The sequence below is a fragment of the Arachis ipaensis genome, chromosome B5 (genome assembly GCF_059453495.1).
Source record: "Arachis ipaensis isolate K30076 ecotype BB chromosome B5, ASM5945349v1, whole genome shotgun sequence".
NCBI lineage: Eukaryota > Viridiplantae > Streptophyta > Magnoliopsida > Fabales > Fabaceae > Arachis > Arachis ipaensis.
In genome coordinates, this window is record NC_142440.1 from 147122313 (window position 1) to 147148715 (window position 26403).

The window sequence follows — 26403 nt, forward strand, 5'->3', positions numbered from 1 at the left end:
AATTGTAAATACAGTATAAAAGAGATGGATCACGTAATCACGTACATAAAAGAAGATAAAGGGACCAACTTGTCCTTCCCTCTCATTTATGGGACATCTTCTTGGATAGGAACATATATAATTGAGTAAAGTATTGTTTTTGTTTCCAACGTTTGGGGGTAAATTCTATTTGTGTCCCTAACATTTAAATCATCCTATTTGTATTTCTAACGTTTATAAAAGTGATTTAATGTTATCCTGCTGTCAATTACACATCATGAGTGTTTTAGTTTGAGTTTTAAAAATATCTTCTTGAAGTTAGAATACAAATGTCTGGGATAGAATCGATGATCTAGCTACTCTGAAAAATAGCTCATCAAATGTTGAAACTAATTCCTACAACATTTACATAATTTACTTTTCTAGGGACATAATTGAATCTAAACACAAATAGTGGGTATAATATTAAAATCGAACACATCCAAGTGAGACCTAATTGAGAATGAATACATCCAAGTGAGAATAATTGAAAATTATAATCAGATTTGTTAGTATAATTGATAGTAGGATAACATTGAATCACTTTTATAAACGTTATGGATACAAATAGGACGATTTAAACGTTAGGGACACAAATAGGACTTACTCCAAACGTTGGGGACAAAAACGATACTTTACTCTATATAATTTCAATAACAAGTTTCTAGTCGATAACGATTATTTCAGTTCATCTGAAAAAATGGGTTAATGTTAAAAATGGATTTTGAAATATCACACTGGAGTCTATTTAGTTTATAAAAAATATAAACGTAGTTCAAATTGGTTTTTCTATTAACGTTCTTTTGGTACAAATGGCTAATGTCACTATTAAGTATTATGTATGTGACATGTTAAGAGCATGAAATGTGACAAGTTTTTACTTCACAGGTTACCATCTAACTAACAACTAACATCAACTTGAAATTAACAAAAAGTTCATCAATATAACTTACGTTTGTGTAATTTAGAAATTAAATTGAGGTCTTGAATCTTTTAAAATATTAAATTGATATATGTATAATACTACAAAAAATTCACTTATTACCATCGAATTTACTTTTGGAAACTAATCCATAAAAAATTTTTCGACAAAAATTTATTACCGTCAGATTTATAACATTCAATGCCAACATTGTAAATATTACCATCGAAAAATTCTAATAGAAAAGAGCAAGATATTTGACGAAATTATGCTATCATTATCGTCAAATTTTTTTGACACAAAATACGACAGTAATGTTTCGACGATCATTCACATTTTAAAAAAATAAAAATAATTACTGTTGAATAAATTTCACGCAAAATTCAACAATAATAAATAATATTTTTTTAAATATAAATTATGTGTTTCGGTTTGCACCAGATCTCATCCAATGGTTATAATTTCGCAAAAATAATTTTTTGGTTGGCAATTTTCATGAAATTTTTTTACGATATAACCGATGGAATGATCATGAGTGCCATTTTAGATGCTTTTACACGCAAAACATAACAACAAATCTTGTGTTGGATTATGAATTTAACGATAATATTTGTAGATTTTCATATTACATACTATTGTCAAAAAATTCGACGAAATATAATAATAAGCTTGAATTTACATATTTGTATATGTTTCAAATGTTTATCACTTGGGTCACCGCTCTTTGGCTCTTTGGTCTTTATATTAGCTACTAGTGTTAAATCTGTGCAATGCACGAATTTATATTTAAATTTGACAAGTTAAATCGAAAATAATATTTTATAATCATAAATTTTTCGAGTTTAATATAACACTATCATCGTCATTATATAATAAACGTACTGAATATGCTGTTTTATCTTTATTCAAAGTAAAATGCAAATGGAAGAGGTTGAAGTCTTGAACCATAAGGAGGGAGACATGAAAAAAATAAGAACATATATAACTGTAATAATAGCACGTCAATTTTACACTAAACTTTATATCAAAAGGCTAATAAAAATTTATCGACAACCTAGTATCTTACTAACTTCATCAGAAAAGCAATTGGCATATGATGTTGTACTCCCTGTTACACATTTCATCTCAAATTTGAAAACAGAGTTATAGATAAATTAGTTATATCTACAGTAAATATTTGACACTTGTGTAAATCATAACATGCTATTAAAATGAAAATAATATTATTCTTACTTAAATATTATTAAAAACTTCTTTAAACACGACCTTTGTTGTTGATGACTTTGGATTGCCGTCTTCATTCAGAATTAAAACCTTGAAACCACTGCGACTCTTAACCCTTGACAAAGCAACATAAAGTTGTCCATGGGTGAACACTAATTTTGGCAAGTAAAATCTTACATGTGATAATAATGATTGACCCTGACTCTTGTTAACGGTCATTGATAAGCATATTGTTAATGAAAATTGTCTCCGTTGGAACTTAAATGGCAATCCTGAATCTGAAGGGATCAAGTTCATTCTTGGAATGTACACTTTATCTCCAATATTCTACCGGTCACTACCGTCACTCCAATTACGTTGTTGCCAAGTTCGTTAACTATTAATCTTGTCCTGTTGCATAAACCTGAAGTCTGGTCTATGTTTCACAGTAGCATTACAGCGACTCCTAACTTCAAAGTCAACTTGTAATTGGGTAGTCTCGAACATTTGATGTCATTTAGGAACTCTGGTGTGAACCACTCTTGTTGTACATCTTCATTCTCATCAGCTTGACATGTTGTGTCAGAACTCAAATACTCCTTTTCCATCCTGGAAAGATTATCAAGACGAAATCGTTTACCTTCTCGACACTCTCAAGCGTGGGTGCAAGAATTGTTCTACTCTGAAACCTGTAATCTGACATGTTTTGCAACAAATTTAGATATGCAAAGTCTACTAAATGAGAGAGATGATCATCAGTAGTTGTAATCAATAGATCATCTGGAATTTCAACTTCTGATTCATCACCAACAACAAAATCAATATTTCCATTTTCAACATCAAGTAACCAATTAGCAAATCTCTTCATTTCACCTTCATCTTAATCCGAAGAAGACATTAGAAGCCTCATGTTTGTATGCAATTTCAGAAGCTTACAAAACGACCACAGATGGGATGAGTTAATAGCTGATGACAATATATCGTATCTACTCCCTTTCGGAATCACCGGAAGTATCTGTCTAAAATCACCTCCTAGAATAACAACCTTACCATCAAATGGTTGATGTGTCTTATGTTGATCGGTAACTGACATAAGATCCCTGAGCGTCCGATCAAGTGCTTCAAAGCACATTTTATTGAGCATTGGAATTTCATCCCAAATTATTAAGCTACTTTGGATGAGTAGCTCAGTCTTCAAACTGCCATGCTTGATGTTGCAAGTAGATTCATCAGTAATTGTAATGGGTATTGAAAATCCAAAATGAGCTGTTCTGCCACCAGGTAGGAGTAAAGATGCAATTCCACTGGATGCGACATTTAAAACAATCTTTTCTCTAGACTGAATAGCAGAAGAAATTTCATTCCAAATAAATGTCTTACCACACCCACAATGCCCATAAACAAAGTAAAACCATCACAGTCTATAATAACAGCATTGAGTATCTCATCGAATACTAACCTTTGCTCATGAGTCATCTTTTGTTCCATATATAAATTTGTATGAGTCAACTCATTTGTGTCATATGCTAACTCCTCCTCTATTAGTTTATTCTAAAAAATGTGAACATCAGACATCTCAGGATATGACATTGATTGATAGTCTCTTAAGGATCTCGCATTGCTATTGAGTATCTTCTCAATCTCAATAAAGTGAAGGTTTTTCAATTCGTCATCAGTCATGTTTAGTCCTAACAAAAGCACATCAAAGCTTTTCTCCTCTCATATAGTATTCCATAAGCTAAAAATGTCCAAGTTGTATTCCTTAGTTTTTAGTTTCATCATAAATAGTATCATATTATTATTTGCCGATAAAAATAAATAAAATTAAATATAATTTAAAAATCAATAACCTTATAAATTACGTAAATTTAGAAAAAATATTTAATTTTTTTAAAATACTAAATTAATTCAATTTTGTCGGAACAACATTAGAAACAGAATTAAATATAGAGGATTGTCAAATTAAAATTTTCTTTTAAATAGTATAAATAACCTCACATTTTAATAAGATTGGTAATTTTATTTACTTTAACCTTTTATAATTAGCATATTTGCTTATAGATTATATAAATTTTTAAAAAATATTCTCAAACCCAATTGCTTACTTAATAATTAAAAAAAATTACATTTGAATTTAAATTTAAAATTTTAAACATAATACTTTAATTAAAAATTAGAATTAGATTTTTTTAAAATAAGTACACATTAAAAATTAATAACTAACTTAATTGTATCAACAATAATTCGAAAAATTTATAACTTTATGACATTAAATATTAAATCAGAAATTAACAAAATATCAATGATGTGAATCGAATTGGAAATAAAACCATAAGTAATAATCAAATAATTTCAATTTATATCTAAAAAAATTCTAAATTCTAAACATAAAGATTGAAAAGAACCAAAAGAGAAATAACAACTCAAGAAAAGATAATGTTTTCACCAAAACAAACATATGTTTGGTATTATTCTATTAGATAGACTCTAAAAAGGATTCCAAAACATGTGCATCTAAATTCTCAATTTTCATTCTCAATCTTGATCTTCTTGCAAATTGAGGTATCTCCTTCCACCTCCGAATCTTCCGACTCCGAGGATAGTTGCTTGGCTGGTGTAATAGTATTTTTCAACACTTCGAATTCATCATTGTCCGCAATTTCATTAGAGAATTCAAACAACAAATTCTGTACAAAATACTATGTTAAATTAAAGACTTCCTTCTCACCGTTGATTTTATCTCAATAATATTTTTTGAATAAAATTAAGCTCTAACTTTGAGAAAATAAACAAATAAAAAATTTATTTTGAGCAAATACTTTAGCACCTTTTACTTCTTTCCCTTCAATGATTGTGGATGCCTTTGAAATTGAAAGCAAACCATTGATGTAGTCAATATCCTAAAATTATAATTAGTTATTAAGTATTATTTATAAATTAGATACTACTAATGATCAAAGAAGAAAAAAATTGATTTTTAATAAAAAGTACACTTATAACTGTATTCACAATTTGAATAGGGTGAGCCTTTTTGAATTTATTTATGAAGTTCACATTATCAGTCATCTTAACTTTATAAGAAGGTGAAAAATATGGATTATCAAATATTTGAACTTCAACGATAAAGAGAGAGGTCTTATCAATTAGGTTGAGCAAAAGTGTAAGTGTATTTTTCCGCTCTGTTGTATCGTAATTATCCTCTTTCTAACTCTCTGCTATTTTTTCGCGTGTGCACAAAAAAAGCTTAATAAGTATGAATATTTAATAAGTAAGCTTAATGTTAGTTAAGATACATTTGTTACTTATTAATAATATTAATAAAATTATTCATAATAAAATAAGTTAAAATAACAATTTAAAAATATGAGAATATCAAAATTTTTATATTTATAAAAATAAATATATGATTACTCATCATCAATCTCTAATTCAATAATAGTGTATTTAGTAGATTTGTCATCTTTTTCAAGAGTACTCTCATTCCCAATTCCAGCAAGATATTCAATAATATCTAAAATGAATTAAAATAAAAAAAATTATTGTCAATAAATTTGTTAAGAAAAAAACACAGCCGAAATTATCAACAAAATAAATAAATTTATAAATAAATTATACTTTTTCTAAAACAATAAACTTACCAAATAAATAGGTATAATCGTACCCAGGAGTATTGAGAGTATCAAAACTAACAAAATTAAATCCATATCGTGGGATACTTGATGATTCTGGAAGTCTCTACACATCGGTATGTTAGCTTAAATTAACCATATACTCATGATGTGTAGTCTTGAAGTTACCCTCACTAATTTCAACACCAAAATATCTTATTTGGTAAGATATTTCTTCTCTTAACAAATTCATGAATCAAGACACAAGAGCCCTCTTAACTGAAGCGTGTATTTTTCCTCCCTAGAATTGATAAACAAAAATCAAAGAACAATTAAATGGGGATAAACAAACAAATTTAAAATATAAATAATATAAATTTAAAATAATATAAAAAATATTAGTAGAAAACTCATGTCTTCATCAAGTTAGACCATCTCAATTGAGTATGGCAATGGAGAATTTCTGTAACTTGGTAGTATCCATAATCGTATCTCTCGAACACGTACACACAAATTGTCAATGGTAGGATTGATTTCTGCAATTTTGTGAATAACAGCCATTGGAATAAGTAGAAAAATTTTAGATTTTGGATATATGTAGAGAAAATGATTGATGTACTTTGAATTGTGGTGCTATACATATCCCATAACTTATACTTTTATAGTTGGCTCATAGCTAAATTTTTTTAAATTTAATTGACTTTAATTTAAATTTGAATTGAGGCTTACAGATAAAGTAAATAAATATATTAATAATTTTTTAAATTCTAAATTAAGGTAAATATATGTAAAAGAATGTATGTAGCTGTAATTTAAAAAAAAAATTAATAAAATTTAAAAAAATAGTATTAAAAAAAATCAACAAATTTTTAAAAAATAGCGTTAAAATTTAAAAAATAACAACTTAAGTAAAATAATTTAAAATTAAAAAATAACAACTTAAGTAAAATAATCTAAAAGTTAAAAAACAACAATCTAAATAAAATAATTTGAAATTTTAAAAAATAACCACCCAAGTAAAACAACCCAGATATAGTAAATAAATATATTAATAATTTTTAAAATTCTAAATCAACGTAAATATATGTAAAAGGACGTATGTAGCTGCAATTTAAAAAAAAACAAAATTTTATAGAATAGTGTTAAAATTTAAAAAATAACAACCTAAATAAAATAATCTAAAATTTAAAAAATAACAATTTAAGTAAAATAATCTAAACAAACAATTTAAAATTTGAAAATAACAAACTAAGCAAATAATAATTTATAATTTATAAATATAATTCTAAAAATTTTTAGTGACGACACGTAAGCAAATAAACTTTCAGATTCAACGTATGAGTGCCGCGTCAGCATGTGAGCTCCTCATTTGTATTACTATAAAGATTTAAAATTCGTTGTTCTAACCCCAAATAATCTTACTACTACTTTTCATTTTTATATGCCTAATCTTTCTAATATATATCCATGCTATAATAAGTGGATCTTTCATGATCCAAATAATGACAACCCTCCAATATCAAATGCAAGGATCATTCATGATCCCTCACCTAATACTACTTCCCCAACATAGAAAGTGTAACAAGCACGATTGAGTGTGAAAGGATAAAAATTAAGGATTTTACTGTGGTAAATATGAATATAGGTTTAATTATGATTATAGATTTGATAAATGTAAATGAAGACTAGTCATGGTGTTCAACGAAAACACCATTGAAAAAACATAGATCTTAATCCCCTGTGTTAAGCATTGGAATTGTGATTTTTGTGTGTATATTGATAAATGTTGATGAGTTTGGAAAATTCCAAGTTAATTTTGATGATGAATAAACATTATTGAAATATTTAATCACAATATTATTAATTTGATTTTCATTTAACATATGTTAATTAATAATTTTGTGATGCAGATTTTAATTGGGCCGAAAATAAAATTTTGGTGCAAGCCCAATTATACTCAGTCTTGATTTAATGCAAGAATACATGATGAGTATGGCTGAATTTATTTTGGGTCGAAACAAAAGAAAATTAACAAGCCCAAGTGTTTTATTATTAACTTAGCTTTGAATGTCCAAATTAATTTGTGGCTGAAGCTAGTTGTTATAATGGGCCAAATTGATTTTATTATTACAAGCCCAATATCTATGTTAAGTGATCCAATGTTTGATCCAAAATCCATCATGAAAGCAAATGTTATCATTTGCCTTATGCTCTCCAACGGATTCCAACTTTCATTAAGGATGGATTTCAAATTTCATCTTGATAGCATTGGAAACATAAATGAGAGAAAGAAAATGAGTGACATGATTGATTTATTGTTGCAGCACGCCACTCAAGCAAGGGAAGTAAAAGCAACTTTTTCCACTCAAGTGTTTAACTTCATTTAATTACTTCTCATTCATTTGTGTCTTCTCTCTCATCTTTCCTTCTTCTCTTTCGGTCATTATCCAAGAAGCCATGGAAGCTACACCTACTCACCGAAAAGAAGATGGAGCACGTCTCAAGACCATCTCAATGATGGCAAGAAAACATAACAAAATAAAAGTATGCTGTGGCTGAGATATTCACCCAAAATAGTAAGATTTGGTGAGATAATCTCGAGCTCTTCATACTCAAAAAAGAAAGAAGAAGATTCGGCCAGCAAGGTAGAGATTCTTGGAGGCATGGCTTGTCTTTGATTCTGCTCAACCACCACAGGAAGTAGCTAGAGTGGCGAAGTGATGGAAGAGGCAGAGATTGAAGCAGATGAAGCCATCATCATCATGAAGCATCAAGGGCCAGAAATTCATCTTGGAGAGCAAGCCAAGGATGGAGCGCTCGGATTGATGAAGGGTGATGACCAAGGAAGGACTAAAGGTAATTGCATGTTGGGTTTTGCATGGTTATCTCTTCTCTCTCTGTGTGGCCAAACCGGATCTGTTTCTTGGAGAAGAAGTTGGCTTGATTTTTGGCTTCAAAAGTGGAGGCTTCCCTCTTCTATAAAAAGAGAGAACAGCCACTGTTTGGAGCAAGGAGTTAGAAGTAAGCAGTGAGAGTGCAAGGCACATGATTCTCAGAGCTACCTAAGCTTACAGATTTTCTTCTCCTTCAATATATTCTGTTTTGTATTTTTCTGTTTAATTTTGTCATGTCTTGAGTCTCATGGAAAAAGGCAAACAGTGAGGTTTGTATGAAAAAGCCATAGAGCGAAAAAAGGCAGAGAGTGCAAAATTAAAATAAAAAGCCATAGATGTCCTTAGAGTTCTTTTGTTCATCTATGTTGTGTTTCATGATTTTGTGGGAATCCCCTTGTAAGTTGGGTTAGCACTTTACAGATTGTAATCAGGAAGATTATAGTGAAATTTCATCATGTTTGTGATGGAGACTGGATGTAAGCTGCACTGCACTTAGCAGCTGAACCAGGATATATTTGGGTGTAATTTTCTCTCTTCTCTACTCCATTTCTGTTTTTACTGCACAGGAGTAAAAACAAAAAATATCTCGTGTAAAGTGACGAGACAAAAAGAAAAGTCTCGTGGCTAGGGACGAGACAAAAAAAAAAGTCTCGTGGCTAGTGACGAGATAAAAAGACAAAAGGTTTCCAAAGTTGGTTTCAAGAGTCAGCAAGTATTATCAAGCAAAAAGGGGCTAAGATTCAACCCCCTTCTCTTAGCCACTGATAACCATCAAATGTGATTGTGTTGATATATGAATAAAAGAGAATGAGGATGAATATTATAACATGAGTGTGTGATAAGGAAGAAGCATGGTTGATCAAGGAGAAAATTAGAGAGAAACCACCGAGAACAAAGAGTATTTATTAAAATTCAACATCTTATTATAAGTTCTATTCTTTTTTTTGGACATTAATGGTTATCTACGGTATTCAAAAACTAATCTGTTGCAGATTTAAATTCTATTTAAAGATTTGTCACTAGTTATTGAGTTACTATATGTACAAGACAGAATTCAACTCTTGACATTTATTTAAGTGGACGAGTAAATTGACTATTCGACCAATTCAATTATCAAACTTTATTTCTATTAATTGGGCTAAGCCCAATTATACTGCTCCCAGTCTATTTACCACTTTATATAGTATCTGCTTTTAAGAATGTAATCTAGTATTACCAAAAAAAAAAAGGATGTAATCTAGCGACATTTGTATATGCCTTGCTAGATAGTGCATCAGAGTTTAAATCATAGTTATAATTAGAAAGTGGTTATATGGAACCATGGAGAGAGAAGGGTATGTGTGTGTTAGGATGTATGACAAAAAAAAAAATTTATAACCAATTTGGATTGGTATAATGGTTAGCTCACTAGTTCGCTTAAATAAGTGTCAAGGATTGAATCTGTCTTTGTGCATGCAATAATCCGTTGGCCAGCAACAAACCCTTAAATAAGATTTTGATTTGCAACAAATTAGTAATTGACCTACCAAACTGAAATATCGTTGACAACAAAAACGAAAACTCATAATTTATAAATTTCAAATAAACCAAATCAATTAAAAAAAAAAACTCATATTAGGATTTTGGTATGGAATTTTTGTTTTCAAGAAAATGATACTGAAACTACAGTAGTGGGCTTCATGTTTTCCTGCTATAGGCCTTGTGGGCTCAAAGCTGAAAGGTAAGGATCGATTAATTGACTCTATGGGGATCTTGTTTGGACTAAGCCGTTGAACATATTATGGGCCTTTTGTTAGGCCTAATAAGAGAATAAATATTTATCCTTCAATAAAGTAGAAACAAATTCTGAAAAAAAATTGAAACAAATTGTGATTTCAACAAAAAGTCTAAAACCACTATAACGATCTTTAATGCCCAGAATTTTAATGCATCAACTACCAGGAAAAAAAAAAAAGCTTCAACGCCTGAAAATTTGAATTTGAAATTTAGTAATTTGCTGATTTTGATTGGTATCAATTCACTCGTCTAACTAAAAAACTATCATATTCGAATTATACTTTATGCATATAGTAATTTCAGATCCAAAACAAGTTGATTTTTGACTTGTAGAATAGGTTAGAGAGAGAAAAAAACATTGCTAACAAAATTATGTGACAATGTATGAATAAATTAAAGGTGGATATTTCACATTTCTTGACCCACAATATTGATACACCATTTGACAATCTAGACTACTCTAGTTATCAACTAGGTTGTTTTTCTCTAAAAATTTTTAATTGTACAAGCGATGAACATACACGAAGTTTGATCTCAACTACTTTAAACGAATTAAAACACATCATTATTTTATTTTCTATGCTCTAACCTCCTACTTAATTAATAACTTTTATTAGGCATGATGATCGGGTAATTGTTGATGAGTTGTGTCTTCATTAATATTATTGTTATTGGTCTTGAGTGAACGAAGTGAATATTGAGTTGCATTCACTGCATCATCCAAATTCAGATAGAATGAATCCTTCCCAACCTTGTCTACAAAATTGGATGCCACCAGCTTCTCCATAACCTCAAGTCTTGGGTTCACTATTAACATCTACAAAAAGAAAATAAATAAAAGTAAAAACATTATATATAGATATATATAATATGTTTTTTATTTTTTAATAAATCAAGTTGAAGGATCTAGCTATATAGATATATAGTCCAAGAAGTTTAATTCTATATTGTACCTGAATTCCATTCTTTTCCAATACTCTATAAGTCTCTAGCAATCCTTCGATACCAGTCATGTCAATTGATGTTACTCCTACATAAGCGTATAAAATCAGGAAATTAAGAATTATTACATGATATCTACGAGTATAATAATAATAACCATAAAAAAAGTATTTCTACAAAACATTGTTTTTTTATTTTTTACATATTTTAAAGATTCATTGTAAAAATCACTACGAGAGAGAAAGACACAAGATGATAAGTAATGAAATATAATAAAACTATAGGAAGAATTTTAAATATACTAAGAATACTAGTGTTTTAGTAATTTTAGTCGTTGATCTCAAGCATATTATTGAAATCAATAGCCAAAATTATTATAATAACATTATTCTTTGTATATTTGAAAATTTTTTAAAAGTATAATAGTGAATTCATTATCTTATATTTTTTTTGTATTATATGTGATTAGGTTAAAATTTATATGCTCTTATCTTTGTATAAATTAATAGTTAAAAATAATTAGATTATATTTAATTTAAAATATTATATTATTTAATAATTTTTAATTATTAATTTTATATAAAAATAGTTGTACGTGAATTTTTAATATATAATTACCATGGGTCAATAAAATAAGGATATATAAAAACTTAGGTCTTTTCATCAATCTTGTAAGGATAATAAATTTCCATATCTTAATTTACCTGAAAAATCAAGTATGATCTGCTCCACAACTCCATCAGAATCTTTTTCACTTCTAACGTACCTCATAATCCTAATGCAGATTTTAGAAATTTAGATTCAACATGGATGTATTATTGTAGGGGTGTGACAATTGATAAAAGTGTTGTGTTTGTAACACTCTTTTAGAACACTTTTCTATAAATATTTTTATTCTTGAATAATATAAAAGTAAACTTGATGAGAAAAAATAAATTTAATAAATATGCACCATTTCTTAAAAAAATGTATATTTTGAGCAATCATATATATTAAAATATAAATATATTAAAAATAATTTAAACAATATATATATTCATACACAAATATACAGTGATTGAGTTGGTGGATATTTTGGTGTGCATATAATATTTTTATATTTTACGATATTTAAAAAATAGTAAAACTATCATCTATTAATTAATAGTGTTACTGTTAATATAAAATTTACCTTTCTTTGACATAGAGAGCATTTGCAAAGTAAATGGGGGAACCAAGTTGAATAATCAAAACTCCTGGGTATGTTGTTGTAGGAGTGTATTGATCAACATCTCTATATGAACCTGAAGAGTCATCTAACTTTCCAAGCTTGCATGTGGCAGGCCTAGCCACATATAAGAGTGCTCTAAGAAGGCTCAGTACAATCTTCATTTCATATATGGAATAACAATAACTTAAGTTAGATAAAATAATTATAATTATGTCTAAGTAGAATCAATTATTCATAATTAAGAAAATGAGAAGATTGGTGTTTAACTTAATTGGTAGATACAAATTTATGCATATTTTATTTTACTTCATATAATTTTAAAATTAATTCTTTAGTTTCTAAAATTGCAAAGAACTCCATTTAAAGGGTTTGTTGTTGGTTTTTGAAATTATTTTGTTGTTATTTACACAAGACTATATTCAAACCCTAACATTTATTTAAGTGGAAACCACTTGATATCAATTCAAATTTATTATGATTTAACTACTATTATATTTAACTATCAATCTAATTGTATAATTGTCACTAAAATTTTTTAGTGACAAAGTATAAGACGACTAATGTCTAGTTACCAATAAAAGAAAAATAAATGGCCGCTAAAAGTGATTTTTTTTAGTGGTGACAATTATAGAATATTAGTCCATGCCATATGGATAATGACAAATTTACCATAGTAAACTAATAATGATTGACCAACAAAAAAATTAAAAATCTATTAAAATATAATTTTTTGAAATTATACAATTAGCTTTAATTAAAACTTAAATTTAGAGATTGAGATAATACATGGTTCAATAATTCTATATATGAAATTAAACGGTTACTCTAACAAGAATATAAAATTGAAGAAATTGAAGTACTCACAGAAATCATAAGGCCCTGATCCATTGTTAGAAAGATGACTCCTAAGAAGGCAGCCATGCAAATAAGAAAGTCAAACTTGTCAACTTTGAAGAGATGAAGAAAGACACCATATTTGATGAGTCCAAGCATGGCAGATGTAATAATAGATGAGAGAGCAACAATAGGAGTGTATCCAAATAGTGGTGCCAAAAACAAGAGTGTTAACGCCATTAAGACTCCCTGCACCACGTTTGTCATAGGTGTCTTACACCCTGCATTGTAATTCACCGCCGTTTTCGAAAATGGTCCTGTATACACAAAACACTTCAAATTCTTAAATATTCCATAGTGTATTTTTTATTTTATTTTATTATTATGGTTGATAATAACTATATAAAACATAAGAATAAGAAAGAAAAAATATAATAAAATACAGTAAAATATTTTTTTTTTTTGTTCTAAAATCAAAATTAATTGTAATGTATCATTAATTTTGACAGATTTTTTTTTGTTGCCCACGGTATCTCCCAACCCAATAGGTAAAGGACTAATCCGTCGCGAATCTGAACTCCATTTAAAGGTCTGTTGTTGGCCAATGAGTTGCTGCATGCACAAGGCGGGATTCGAACTCCCGACACTTGCTTAAGCGGACGAGTGAGCTGATTACTCGACTAACCCAAATTGGTTATAAATTTTGACAGATAATGACGGTTTTTTGGCTGCAGTTTCTAATAATTGTGGCTAATTTGACGGAAATTGGTCATATTACGCATAATTGTTTAGCAACAGTTTCGTGTTAAACACTATAAAAATCACCCTTATTTGTTGTGATCTTTATAATGTTTAAATTCTTTTTTGGATTTATTCTTTTAAATAATGATTTACCTTCAGTAAAAATAATATTTATATATTTTTATTCAAATTATTTAAAAAATTAATTATTTCAGATATTAAAAAAAAGGATAATAGTCAAAATTGACATAATAAAAATGTCATATATTTATTATTTATTATGTTACTTTATTTGTTTGAACAATAACCATCATGATTTAATTTCCATGAAATAATTTGTCAGTATTTCTTTTTAGTTGAAACACCTTTATATATACTATATATTATAGTTAAGAGAATATATTTGGGTTAGCATGCAAGCATGTGTGGAAAACAAAAACTTACCACTAGTCAAGTAACATGAGGTGAAAGAACCACATAAGTTCATAAGGCCAAAAGCTACCATCTCTTTGTTCCCATCATGAGGTGTATTAGCAGTTACAGCAAAGCTTCTTCCTATTGCTATTCCTTCCTATATATAGATATACAAATATATAATAATAAGATAAAATAAAATAAATAATTATTAATAATAAGAGTTTAATTTTAACGTATTGACAATATAAAATGTTTACAATCATTTAATCATATGTTTTTTTTTTCAAAAGACTATTTATGTTGTTAATTTAAAAAGTAATTATTTTTAGGTTTAATTAAATTGTTGGTGCTTATAGTTTTACTAAATTTTTAGTTAGATTTTTATATTTTTTTAATTAAAATTTTATATTATTTTTAATTTTATAATTACATCATTTCTAGTTTTAAAAAAATTAGAATTAATTGAATATTTTTCTACAAATTGAAAATATCTATAATTAAGAACCTAATTAAATCTTTGATCATATATTTTTTATACGAAAATGATCTATTAATTATAAAATTAAAAACAGTATAAAAATTTAATTAAAAAAATATAAAATTTATTTATAAATTTAATAAAATTATAAAAATTAATAAAATAATTAAATATTATTTTTATTAATATAATATTATGTAATTAAAAATACATATAAAATTATTTTATAGTACATTAAAATTAAATTCTAATAATAATATATGTAGTTATAATTTGCTTACCGCCAATGACAAAATGCCTGTGATAATGCCAGCTCGGAGCACAGCTGATAAATATTTGGAATCAAAGTTCAAATAGTGAATAGACAAAGGGTTTATTCCTTTATCTAAATGGCCCACCTATATTGATAATTAAAACTAAAATCAAGTAGTATTTAACAAGAAAAGAGAAGCAAATTAAACATGCACGTAACATAAGAAAAAGTGGGTACACAAATAAATATAGCTGATGAAAAAGACTTGACTTAAATATACAACTCACAATTTGTATTCCATGATTTTGGCCCTTAACCAGATACGTGAAAACTCCAGCAACTACTACCGTTGTCATTGGAGCTATAGCTGACACCCAAAATAGCTTTGGTTTTCTCTCTCTCTGAATATTCATTATATTAGATAAAATAACAAACAAAAAATCCTCATTAATTAGCTAACTAAGCATATATAGTAAGGGATTAAAAGTTAAAACAAAAAGTATCAATGACAACAGAGAGAGACAGCTTTGTAATTGAACTTTCTATATTTATTTGTTTTCGTCTTTATTAGTTTGAGTAAGAAAAAAATTGTTATACTTGCAAATAATAATAATAATAATTATTATTATTATTATTATTATTATAATAACCAAAAAGCATTTCCCCTTACATTATAGATTTAGCGTGTTTATGTATAATAATACACAAGTAATATACATAAGATGTACGAGGTAAATATGAATTTAATAAAATCATAATAAATAATATGTATAAATAATGAGAAGTATATATTTCCATTAAGTAATAATATGGAAATTAGCTTTTTTCTACTAACATCAGCTAATTTTTTTAAAATTATTTTTTTTATTTTAAATTTTACATTCTAAATCATAAATTTTTAATTCTAAACTCTAAATCTTAAAAAAATTAAAAATTAAAAAAAATTAACTAACTAAAAATTAATTTCCTATATTTTTTCATTTTCATTTTTACAGATACAAGAGCACTCACCACATGCGCAGTAAATTGGAGGAAAGAAACAAAGATCACGCCAAGAACAATGGTTTCCCACCTTATCTGTTAATAATTATAATAAATTAGAGACATGTAAGATATCATTAGAAATAAAATTATTTATATATCTTTTCATTTGAATTCTTGGGACTGGTTTTATGGCATCGTATTAAAGTTTATAACTAAAATATTTACCATTTGATCTTTGTTCATTTTAAAAAAAGAAATCCATCATAATAAAACAAACTAAAAAAAATACACATACATTTTAAGTATATAAGAGATTTTTATCTGAAAAAATACGCTCGAATGAAATATAATAATTTATATATATTTTTCTATTAATTTAAGTTTTTAAAACAAATAATTTCACCATGACATACATTATTATTGTTATTATATAGTTTTTTCCATCAAAATTTTGATACTTATTTATTTCATCCGATCCACACTCTCATATTAATTATATAATATACAACTATAATTTTCTTTTATAAAGTATTGCTTGAAAGGAAACATTTCCCAGTAAATAATATTATAGCAAAAGAAAATCAATATATTATTTAAAACTTGGTCAAAATGTTAATAAGTGCAGAAGAAGTCAAGTGATACTGTAGTACTACTATTATACTCTCACTTTTTGAAAATAATGCATGGTCTCTGAAAATCATTACACAAGAATTAAAATCACTATTTAATAATCTTGATCTTTGAGAAAAATAATTGTTAATATGATAGATAAATGTTAGCTAGATTTAATTATATAAATGCCCAATTTCCAACTCTTTTCAAAACAGTCGGTGGAATTTTCTTTTTCTTTTTCTTTTTTCTTCCTTATTTAAAATGACAACAAATGTAACCAACTAAAGTAACTGCTCAAGTAACGTGTGCCTTTGAGTGGGTGGGTGGATGCATGTATATATGTGAAGTGAAACTGTATCATGGTGCTTTAATTTTTCTATCCATTGAAAAATTAATGCAAACAGGCAATAAAAATGTTCAATATGGAGTTAAGATCTCATTATCACATCTAGAGCAACTATCCTTGTAAATAATAATAATAATAATAAAATTTCTCATGGCAATTAACTTCTTGTTAATGTTAATGTTGATAATTCAGGAAAATTATTGTAGAAAGGTACTGATTTTATTATGAGTTTAATTGTTATGAAAACTAAAAAATGTTACATGTTAATTCTGTTAGATATATAATTATTTATATTTTTTTATTAGTTTAAAATAAAAAAAAGTATTATGATATAGAGAATACTCACATGATGACATCTTTATATAAAGATAACATTGTGATCCCTTAGATAATTAATCAAACATATTTAGTCAACTTTATCAATTTATTTAATGATTCACAATGTTATCTTCATGTGAAGATGTCATCATGGGAATATCCACCTTATGATATATTAGAAATTTTATGATTGAAAAAAAATTTATACAAAAAATTTATCAAACCCCAAAAATAACTTTGTATCTAAATAAATATATTAAAAATATAACTATTTATGTTTATATTTTTTATCAGCTTAATCTTTTTTAAAAAAATAAAATCATGACAAATTCATCTGATTAATTAGATAAAGATATTCAAAATAAATATGAAAGAGTCACGCTCACATTTCTATTCTTAACCAATTTATCTTGGAAGGATTAAAAATTTATGTTTGTACGTATTATTAATTTAAGATTGTGATAGTTTAATCAAACATTTTTATTGATGTGTTAACATATAAATATTTATATAATCTTTTTCTTTTTATATTTACAACAATTCATACAATTTAAATTTTCAATTATATTTAGATATTAAAAATTTTTGATGTAAAAATAATATTATAAATTATTAAATAATTTAATATGTTTGATTGATCTATCTAATAGCTTATAATATTATTTTTATATAGAGATGTCTCTAGAAGTAGCTACCTTATATTTATTCCATAGAGTAGTTACCTCATGTCTATTGTCAATGATGCCCTTGATCACCGATACAACATTTGTTTTGGTAGAAAAATGCGTCATTCCAAAAATGCCCTTTAGTTGTTGGAGGATAAGTATCACTGCTGTCCCACCCATGAATCCAGTGATGGTAGAATGGGAAAAGAAATCAACCAATATCCCAAGTCTGAAATATCAATTAAGCTAAGGTGTGACTTACCTTTCTCAGCTAAGTATAATGAAAATATTTCTTCAATAACCCCCTATACACACACACTATACTATCTTGGTGTTATATGCATCCAAATCCAAACGGAACCACCATTGAGCACATGAGTGGGTAGTTTTAGGAAAATGACCTGTTAATTGTTATCTGTCTTTTTCTAATTGTTTAATTTTCGCCTAAATGTTTAATTTTCTTTTTGAAATTTTTTAAACATAATTCACTTTAATTTAGTTCTTAAGATCAATCATTTACTCTTGAAATTGAATTATAAAATGTAATTTCAAACTTCAAATTGAACTTTATTAAAAAAGAAAGTTAAGAAATAAATTAGATCTAAATATTTGATTTTACGATAAATTTAATTTTGATTTATTGTTAGTGTAAATTAGTTTTACTATACAATTACCTAATTGACATTAGCAGAAATAAATTTGTTTACATTTATCACGTAAATGGTCATCTAAAATAACTCATGTAATTCGACAATTATTTAAAATATTTTACACTATTAGTACATCAAATTATATTTTTTATGATATAATATCAAAATTTTTATAACAAAAAATTTTAAAATTCGGTCTTCACTAAAAATAAAATTAGCGTATGACAAATAAAAAAAAAAAACATATACAAAAATTTATACCCCATTATAGCTTTTGAAGATGTCTTAGATATAATTATTTATATAGGTTTTTTTATTTAAAAAAATCTGATAATATATAATTATATATTTACATTTTTAAATAGGAAATTGAAACTTATTTGACTCTGACACTATGGCTATGATATATTAATAATTGTGACCTGAAAATACCAAGAGAAGCTTGGAATAAACCAGTGACAAAGGTGGTTGTGAAGACCAAGTGAAGGAACAAGGTTGGTTCCTGAACAGGATCAGCCACGGTTTGAATAGTTTGACCAATAAGCAAAGATGCTGCCGCTATAGTCCCCACTGCCATGTGCCTTGAGCTTCCAAATATAGCATACACTAGAGGTGGGACAAAGCTTGAATCTGCATATATATAATTATTACATTACAATGACCAAACATCTTATCAATATCTTTATTCTTAAATTGAAAGCTATCTATATAATAACCTTAAACAAAACTTAAAAAAAGAATCAAGAAACATAAAGGATAGCATGTCTAGTCTTTATCATCAAAGTGTGTCCACCATATTAATAATCAGCATATTTGTGTTAGAACTAGTGTTAATTTGATTTCTGAAATTGATGGTATGAGTTAATTTGATCTCTAATTTTTTTAAAATGTCAATTAAATTTACTTATTTAATTGCCATTACTTGTATATATGAGATAAAAATAAAATATTTCTAATTATTTATATATATCTCTAATACTTTTTTTGTGCAAGATTTTTTTTTTGAATTTTTACATGAATTCTTACCCTTTTTTTTTTTTGCTTTTTTTAGTTATTTTATGCTATTTTTTTTTTTTGTCTAACAAAGATCGAACTTTAGATTTTTAAGTAATAAAAGTTTTGATATTATATAATAATAATATTACTTCTCCAAAAAATTTAAATTGATAGAAAGATGTATATGAATGATGATATCTATATCTCTAATACTATTTGTAGTTTAGTAACTTAGTATTATTTCATTTGTCTTAAGATTGATAAAATAAAATGAGAAAATGAAGAGGCAAATTTTACTGAGGACAACTGATGAAGAATATAATATTCTTTCATTGGTCAAATTGGGATCAATAATAGTATATAGATTTCTTGAAATTTACTAATCACATTTTTTTCAAATTATTATATGATCCTAATCGGCTCTGCAAAATGACACGGATGCTCATCATAATTAGAATTAATAAGTTGTCCGAATTTTGTGATTAGCCGTTGATTCTTGAGATGAATTAGTCACATTCTGTGATTTCCATGACAATTTTTGCATGATAATGAAAAGTATGATAACACTAATAATTAACAAGAAAGACGAAGAAGAAGAAATTGAATTACGTTACGTGAAAGTGTTGTTGTTGAACTTACAAAGACCAATAACGGGAGGAAGGTTGGCGAGTTTGGCATAACTAATCCCCTGAGGGATGGCCAGGCTTGTTATGGTGAGTCCGGCAATCAAATCCGACCAAAAAAGCCGCATTGAGTAATTCGGAAGCCACTCGAATATCGGAACAAAGTATTGAACCCCTTTCGCCACCCTTCGCCACGGCCTCTCCTCGTTCTTGAACTGCCGGAAGGGATCATCGGGGAAGAACGTTTCTCTCAACCCGGATTTGAGTTTTGTCGCAAACTCTCTCCGGGTTGCGAAGTTCACCCCATGATCCTGGGGAACATCAACAACAAGAACACCCTCAGCCTTGTGATCCTTCGAATCCATGTATATGGTTATTAATAAAAAAGACACAACAAACTAAACCGCACTATGAAAATGAGGGACCAGGATATAGTGTATGTTGTGGTTATTTCACCCTTTCATGCACTTGAATTGTGTTGGGGTGTGTGTGTTAGAGGGATATATATAATGCCTTGAACAGTGGCTAGTGTTAATTTACAAAATTAATTAATTAAAAGTTAATTATTATACGTGGAAGAAAGAAAAATTTTTGGGATTAATAATTGGAAAAGTTTTGGCCAGCAACTTTGTTAAATTCTGGCCAGCATATAATCAGCAAAAAAAAGTGAGCCATTGGATGAAATCTCATACCAATCTCACACCATTAAAACTATTATCGATGGCTATTTGATGGTTACAAATCACAAAAGTTGTTGGCCCTAACATTCCTCTAAACTTTAAAAAATATGAATGTAAATTGTGATAATTTATTTATGTGAATTTTAATAAATATAAATATAAATTATATTTTTTATATATAAAATTTTTATAAATATAAATATAAATATAAATTATTTTTATATAAATATTGATGAAAAATAATAACATTTATTAATCATATATATATCATTGTTATGATGAAATTATGAATGAGTAAGATAACATAATATATAGCAGTGGATACGTACGTATGTCATTAGTTTTATATAGTTGGTTAATTAGACACTATATTCTGTGTCCTAATTAAGCTTGAAGTGGGAAACGTATCTTCGAAGATGTGGAATTTGAGATGAGTTTTGGATTTGACTTTTATTACTTCTAGTTTTATTTGGTTCTTGCATGGGAAAAGTAGATTGGATTTTTATTTTGGGGATGAAGAGATTTTTGTGTGGAGAAAATAGAAAATATAATTAATTTTAAGAAGTTAATAAAAAATATTTTTTATTTTTTTTCACCATAACATATATTTTCTATTTTCTTTTAGGAGTTCAGGTCAATAATATATATTAGATTTTCTTCTGACATAAATTATTCATCATAATTGAAACAGTTCTCTTTTTTATATAAATCTTTAGAAAATGAAAGAAGGTAAATATTTTTAAGACTCATTTATTAATTTTCAAACTTTTCTAATGTTCAATTGAACAATAAATTATTTGTCTTTATCAAAGATATCATCATTTATTATATTTCTTTTTATTAGTTTAAATTTTTTAAAAAAGTAATTTTATAACGGTCTTTTGTGTTTTTAAAGTTAATTAATAAATATAATAATTTGACTTTATTTTATCTTATTTAAATATTTGAAGATAATTGAAAGATTATATCATTAACTATTACTTATTATAGATGCACGCAGAAATTAAGGATCCTCATACAACTTCTATCCTTTGTTTTTTATTTTTCTCTATTTTTTTTAATTATTTTAAAAGTACGATAGAAGATATTGTCTAAATTTAGTGATAAGGTTAATTAATCGTAGTTAAAAATAAATAGAAAATTTTATTTTAGACGATCAATATATGAAGAATATTTTTAAGAAAGAAAAAAAATCAGATAACAATATCTGTAATACTAGAGAGATAATAATTTACAATTATTTTATTTAATTTAACATCTATAATTATATATATATATATAACATTTATAACTATATTTTTTACATATAATATTATATATGAATTATAGTAGCAATTGATAAATACAAAATAAAATTATTTTAAATTAATTTGGACTGATTTTTATTGTTTCTTAATATTTTTTAAAGAAAACTTCCTTTTATATGTATAGCATAGTATAGTAATAAGATGCATGCAGATAGAATAGTTAATTAAAAGAAAGAGAATATTAATATGATGAAGTATTAAAAGCAGAGAGAGACACGAAAAAATAATATTATTATGATTTACTTTGGTAAAATTTTTATTTTTAAGAGTAGTTTATTAAAATTATTTTTTAAAATTTTTTTTAATTATAACATTTAAAAAATAATTTAATAAATTAAATTAAAAATAATTTTTAATAAGTACAAACAGTAATAATTGTATTCAGGTAAAATAATTTTAAAAATTAAAAAAATCATTATAGACATGAATTTAAGAATAAATTTATAAATTTATTACTATATGAGTTTATATTAAATTTTTTAATTTTAATAAGTATAAGTCAATTTTAAAATTTTTTACCTTAAACGTTTTAAAAAATACGTATAACTTTAAGAATTATATGCACAAAGCATATAATCTTCTTTATTTACTAAACATAAAACAAAAAATTTGACACCTCTTAAAAAAAAAAAATCAAATCAAGATTAAATAATGAACGCTTTTTTTGTTGTCGACGGTATTTTTTAATCTGATAAATTAATAATTAATTTGTATGTTACATATCTAAATTTTATTTAAGAATCTATCATTAACCAATAAATTATTACATATACAAAATAGAATTCGAATCTCTAATATTTATTTAAGCAGATGATAAATGAATTGACCATAAGTTATGTTGGTTTAACTAAAAAAGTGTTTAGTATAGTACACATATATAGTAGATGAGAAAATGAATGAAACATCTTTATTTATTAACATAAATTAACTTGACTAAGCAACATTACCTTTATTAACTCTTTTACTCTTATCTTATATCTAGTGTGTCCATCTTTATCCACTTATTTGCTTTTATTTATTTAATTTAATTAGGTTATTGTCTTATAAAAAAATATAAGTTTATAAGAGAAGACATATAAATAATTATATTTTTAATATAATTTTTTAAATAAAATTCTTTTAGATTTGTGTGAATTTTTTATATAATTTTATTTATTTGTTTTATACTATTTTTTTCTTTTAAAAAATAATAAGGATTGAATTATAGACCTTTTAGTCAAAAAATTCTAATACCATTCATGTTATGAAATTATTTTTTTAAAATTTTAAATTGACAAAAGAAGCTAAGACAGATGCATAATTATATCTCTAACCGTTATTACTTATTACCGCAAAAAAACTAAAATAAATACATAATTTTTAGTTTGTGATTAGGCATTTATTTGTGATAAAATAAATTATATTTTTAAAAATTGAAACTTTTTTAAAATGAAAAATATAATACTAGCTAGTTGTTGTTCATAAAGGGATTTTATGAAATTGTCCAAAATTATTTTTTTCTGTTATATAATTAAGTCTCTCTATTTTCACATAATTTTATATTATGAATATATACATTTTCAATATATTAAAATTAAATTTATAATGTAGAGTTTAAAATCTTTTTTATATATAAAATCTCTATATGTGTATATATTTATTATTTAAATTTATAATTAAAAATTATTAATATTTGAATAAATAAATATATAAATTTATGTTTATTTTATTTTATACATATTAAAAACTTCATTAAAATACAATGATAATTTATTATTAAAAGAAAATATTGAAATTTCAGTTGAAAAATTGATAACTATACATTTTGAAGGATTATTTATGAGGCTTGCTAAATGATCAACAGATTTAGATTCTTTTTTTCTTTTTCCTCTCAATCTTTTTTTTTTTTTTGCAACATGTAGCTGATTAACACTCATATGCTTACTAAAATTAAATGTATAAGTGAAAAAAATTATAGCTAAAATAAGTTTGTTGCCTTGTTCGCTATACGTTAACTAAATGATATTAATAACCTAAAGTTGCTCTTTGTAGTTTGTGTATATACAAAATGGAAAAATATAAGTAGACAATGAGAATACTAAATAATGTGAACAATGAATATGTGGGATGTTCAATTTGATAGATATGCAAATGATTATGTTCATTATTTTTAATTAGATAGTTATTTCTTTTGATTCGATTTACTCATGCACAGTTAATAATGACTGAATGTTCAATTCATTAGGTGTGCAGATAGTTATTCTAATGTTGAGGTTTAAGAGGTAATTTGGAGGTGGAGTATTTTTTTTATTTTATTAGACCAATTCTTAAACTCATTGTTCACATTATTTACAAAAATTATTGTCTATCTAGCAAAACTCGTACAAAATATATTATTTCATATATACATTGACTTAAATATCTGCATGTAAAAAAACTTGACAAACATAAATTCAGTAGTTAAAAAAAACCATTTTGGGTAAAGAAAAATAACGAACCCCTAAAATTAATGTTATTTTTATATTATTACTCTTAATTTGAGTCTCTTTAATACTTGTTTATTTAGTCTAAGTGATAGAATATGTGTGACGGATGTAATATATGACATTGAAATTATATTACAGATTTGACCCTTGATAATATATATGTCATGCTATGACTCGATTTGAATCTTTTTCAAAGTTTGAGAAAGCATAAGTGTAGTAAAGGAAATATAGGGCAGGAATAATTGACTCATGGGCATGGCTACTTGTACTACCTCTGTCTCCTTTGCCTACAGACTTCGGCTAATTTTGTTACCTATCGAAAAAATTTTGATGAAACATTAATTATTAGATTTTATAGTATTTTTTAAAATTTTAAATATGAAATATATAATACGTGAAAGCTTATTATTCTATCTCCAAAATTAAAAAATATAAAAATTAATAATTAAATATTTTATTAATATCTAAAAAAATATATGATAGACTTCATCATATATATATACGTATATAATTAGCATTAGTTACTATATACGTATATAATGCCTTCCCTAGGCACACACACATACATTGATACATTAGCTTTAGTTATTAGTTGGGTGAGAAAATAATAATAATAATAATGTTATAGCTAGGCATTTAGGTGGGACTCCGCGACCGAAGGCCCAAATTGACCTTAGTATATATATGGCACAACATTACATGCATCATTGCATACCTTATTGAATATCTAACTTAGATAAGGAATGCGGGTTCTTATGATTGATAATAAAATAAGAAACACACATACACATGTAATAGTGCCTAAGTGAACTGAAAGGGAAACCCAAAATGAGCAAAACCAATTTGAATTGATGTTGCCTAGTATATATTTATTATTTATTGTTAGACTCTATAATTGGGTAAATGTAGATTCCACAAAGCTTCCAAAATAGTGGTAATACATGCAGCTTTAGGGTGCAAGAGTAAGAACCTCCCTCAGTTGGCGAAAATACATTGAATGGAGATAGATGGAGTGTTCAATAACTCGTATATATATCTATATTCTATACGCGGAGGGTGGGTCTGTGTGTAACACACATCCACACATCAAAAGTGAAATCAAAGTGTCTTTCATTATTTATGTTTGGAACATAGTTGAATCTTTATTAGTGGGTGATCAACATCAGTAAGACTATATATTATCATATAGTTTTTTTCCCCCCAAATCGGTTCCAACTTCAATTATTGCATCGAGATTCATCTAAAACCAAGGGAGAAAACACGTTTGTCGGAATTAATTCATAATCTTAAAACATTAAAAATAATTGAACTTGATCCATACGTTATAATTCGACTGAATAATGAACTCAGATTCTAAACGAATAAAAGTCTAATGTTATAACTCGGTTATGATAACAATGGGTTTTTCTCATAATTATAATCAACACTGAAACGATAACCGAGTTATTACGGCATGATAAC

The 26403-nt window shown here is 26.3% G+C and overlaps 3 protein-coding genes across 3 annotated transcripts; all 3 read right to left on the reverse strand.

Moving 5' to 3' along the window:
* Positions 1-2586: 2586 nt before the first annotated feature.
* On the reverse strand, positions 2587-3011 carry LOC148566150 (uncharacterized). The gene is made up of 2 exons (XM_088487402.1): positions 2833-3011; positions 2587-2752 (listed from the first exon to the last, which is right to left on the reverse strand). The coding sequence occupies exons 1-2, from the start codon at positions 3009-3011 to the stop codon at positions 2587-2589; spliced, it is 345 nt and encodes a 114-aa protein (XP_088343528.1).
* A 12-nt stretch (positions 3012-3023) lies between these two features.
* On the reverse strand, positions 3024-3619 carry LOC107641255 (uncharacterized). Its single transcript, XM_021124005.2, has 2 exons — positions 3524-3619; positions 3024-3482 (listed from the first exon to the last, which is right to left on the reverse strand). Exons 1-2 carry the CDS (start codon positions 3617-3619, stop codon positions 3024-3026), a joined length of 555 nt encoding a protein of 184 aa, XP_020979664.2.
* A 7141-nt stretch (positions 3620-10760) lies between these two features.
* Positions 10761-20965, reverse strand: SULTR3;5 (sulfate transporter 3;5). Its single transcript, XM_016348193.3, has 12 exons — positions 20507-20965; positions 19294-19501; positions 18279-18450; positions 16308-16373; positions 15584-15697; positions 15325-15441; positions 14593-14719; positions 13438-13724; positions 12535-12728; positions 12068-12138; positions 11375-11451; positions 10761-11238 (listed from the first exon to the last, which is right to left on the reverse strand). Exons 1-12 carry the CDS (start codon positions 20853-20855, stop codon positions 11035-11037), a joined length of 1986 nt encoding a protein of 661 aa, XP_016203679.1. The 5' UTR covers positions 20856-20965; the 3' UTR covers positions 10761-11034.
* Positions 20966-26403: the final 5438 nt, after the last annotated feature.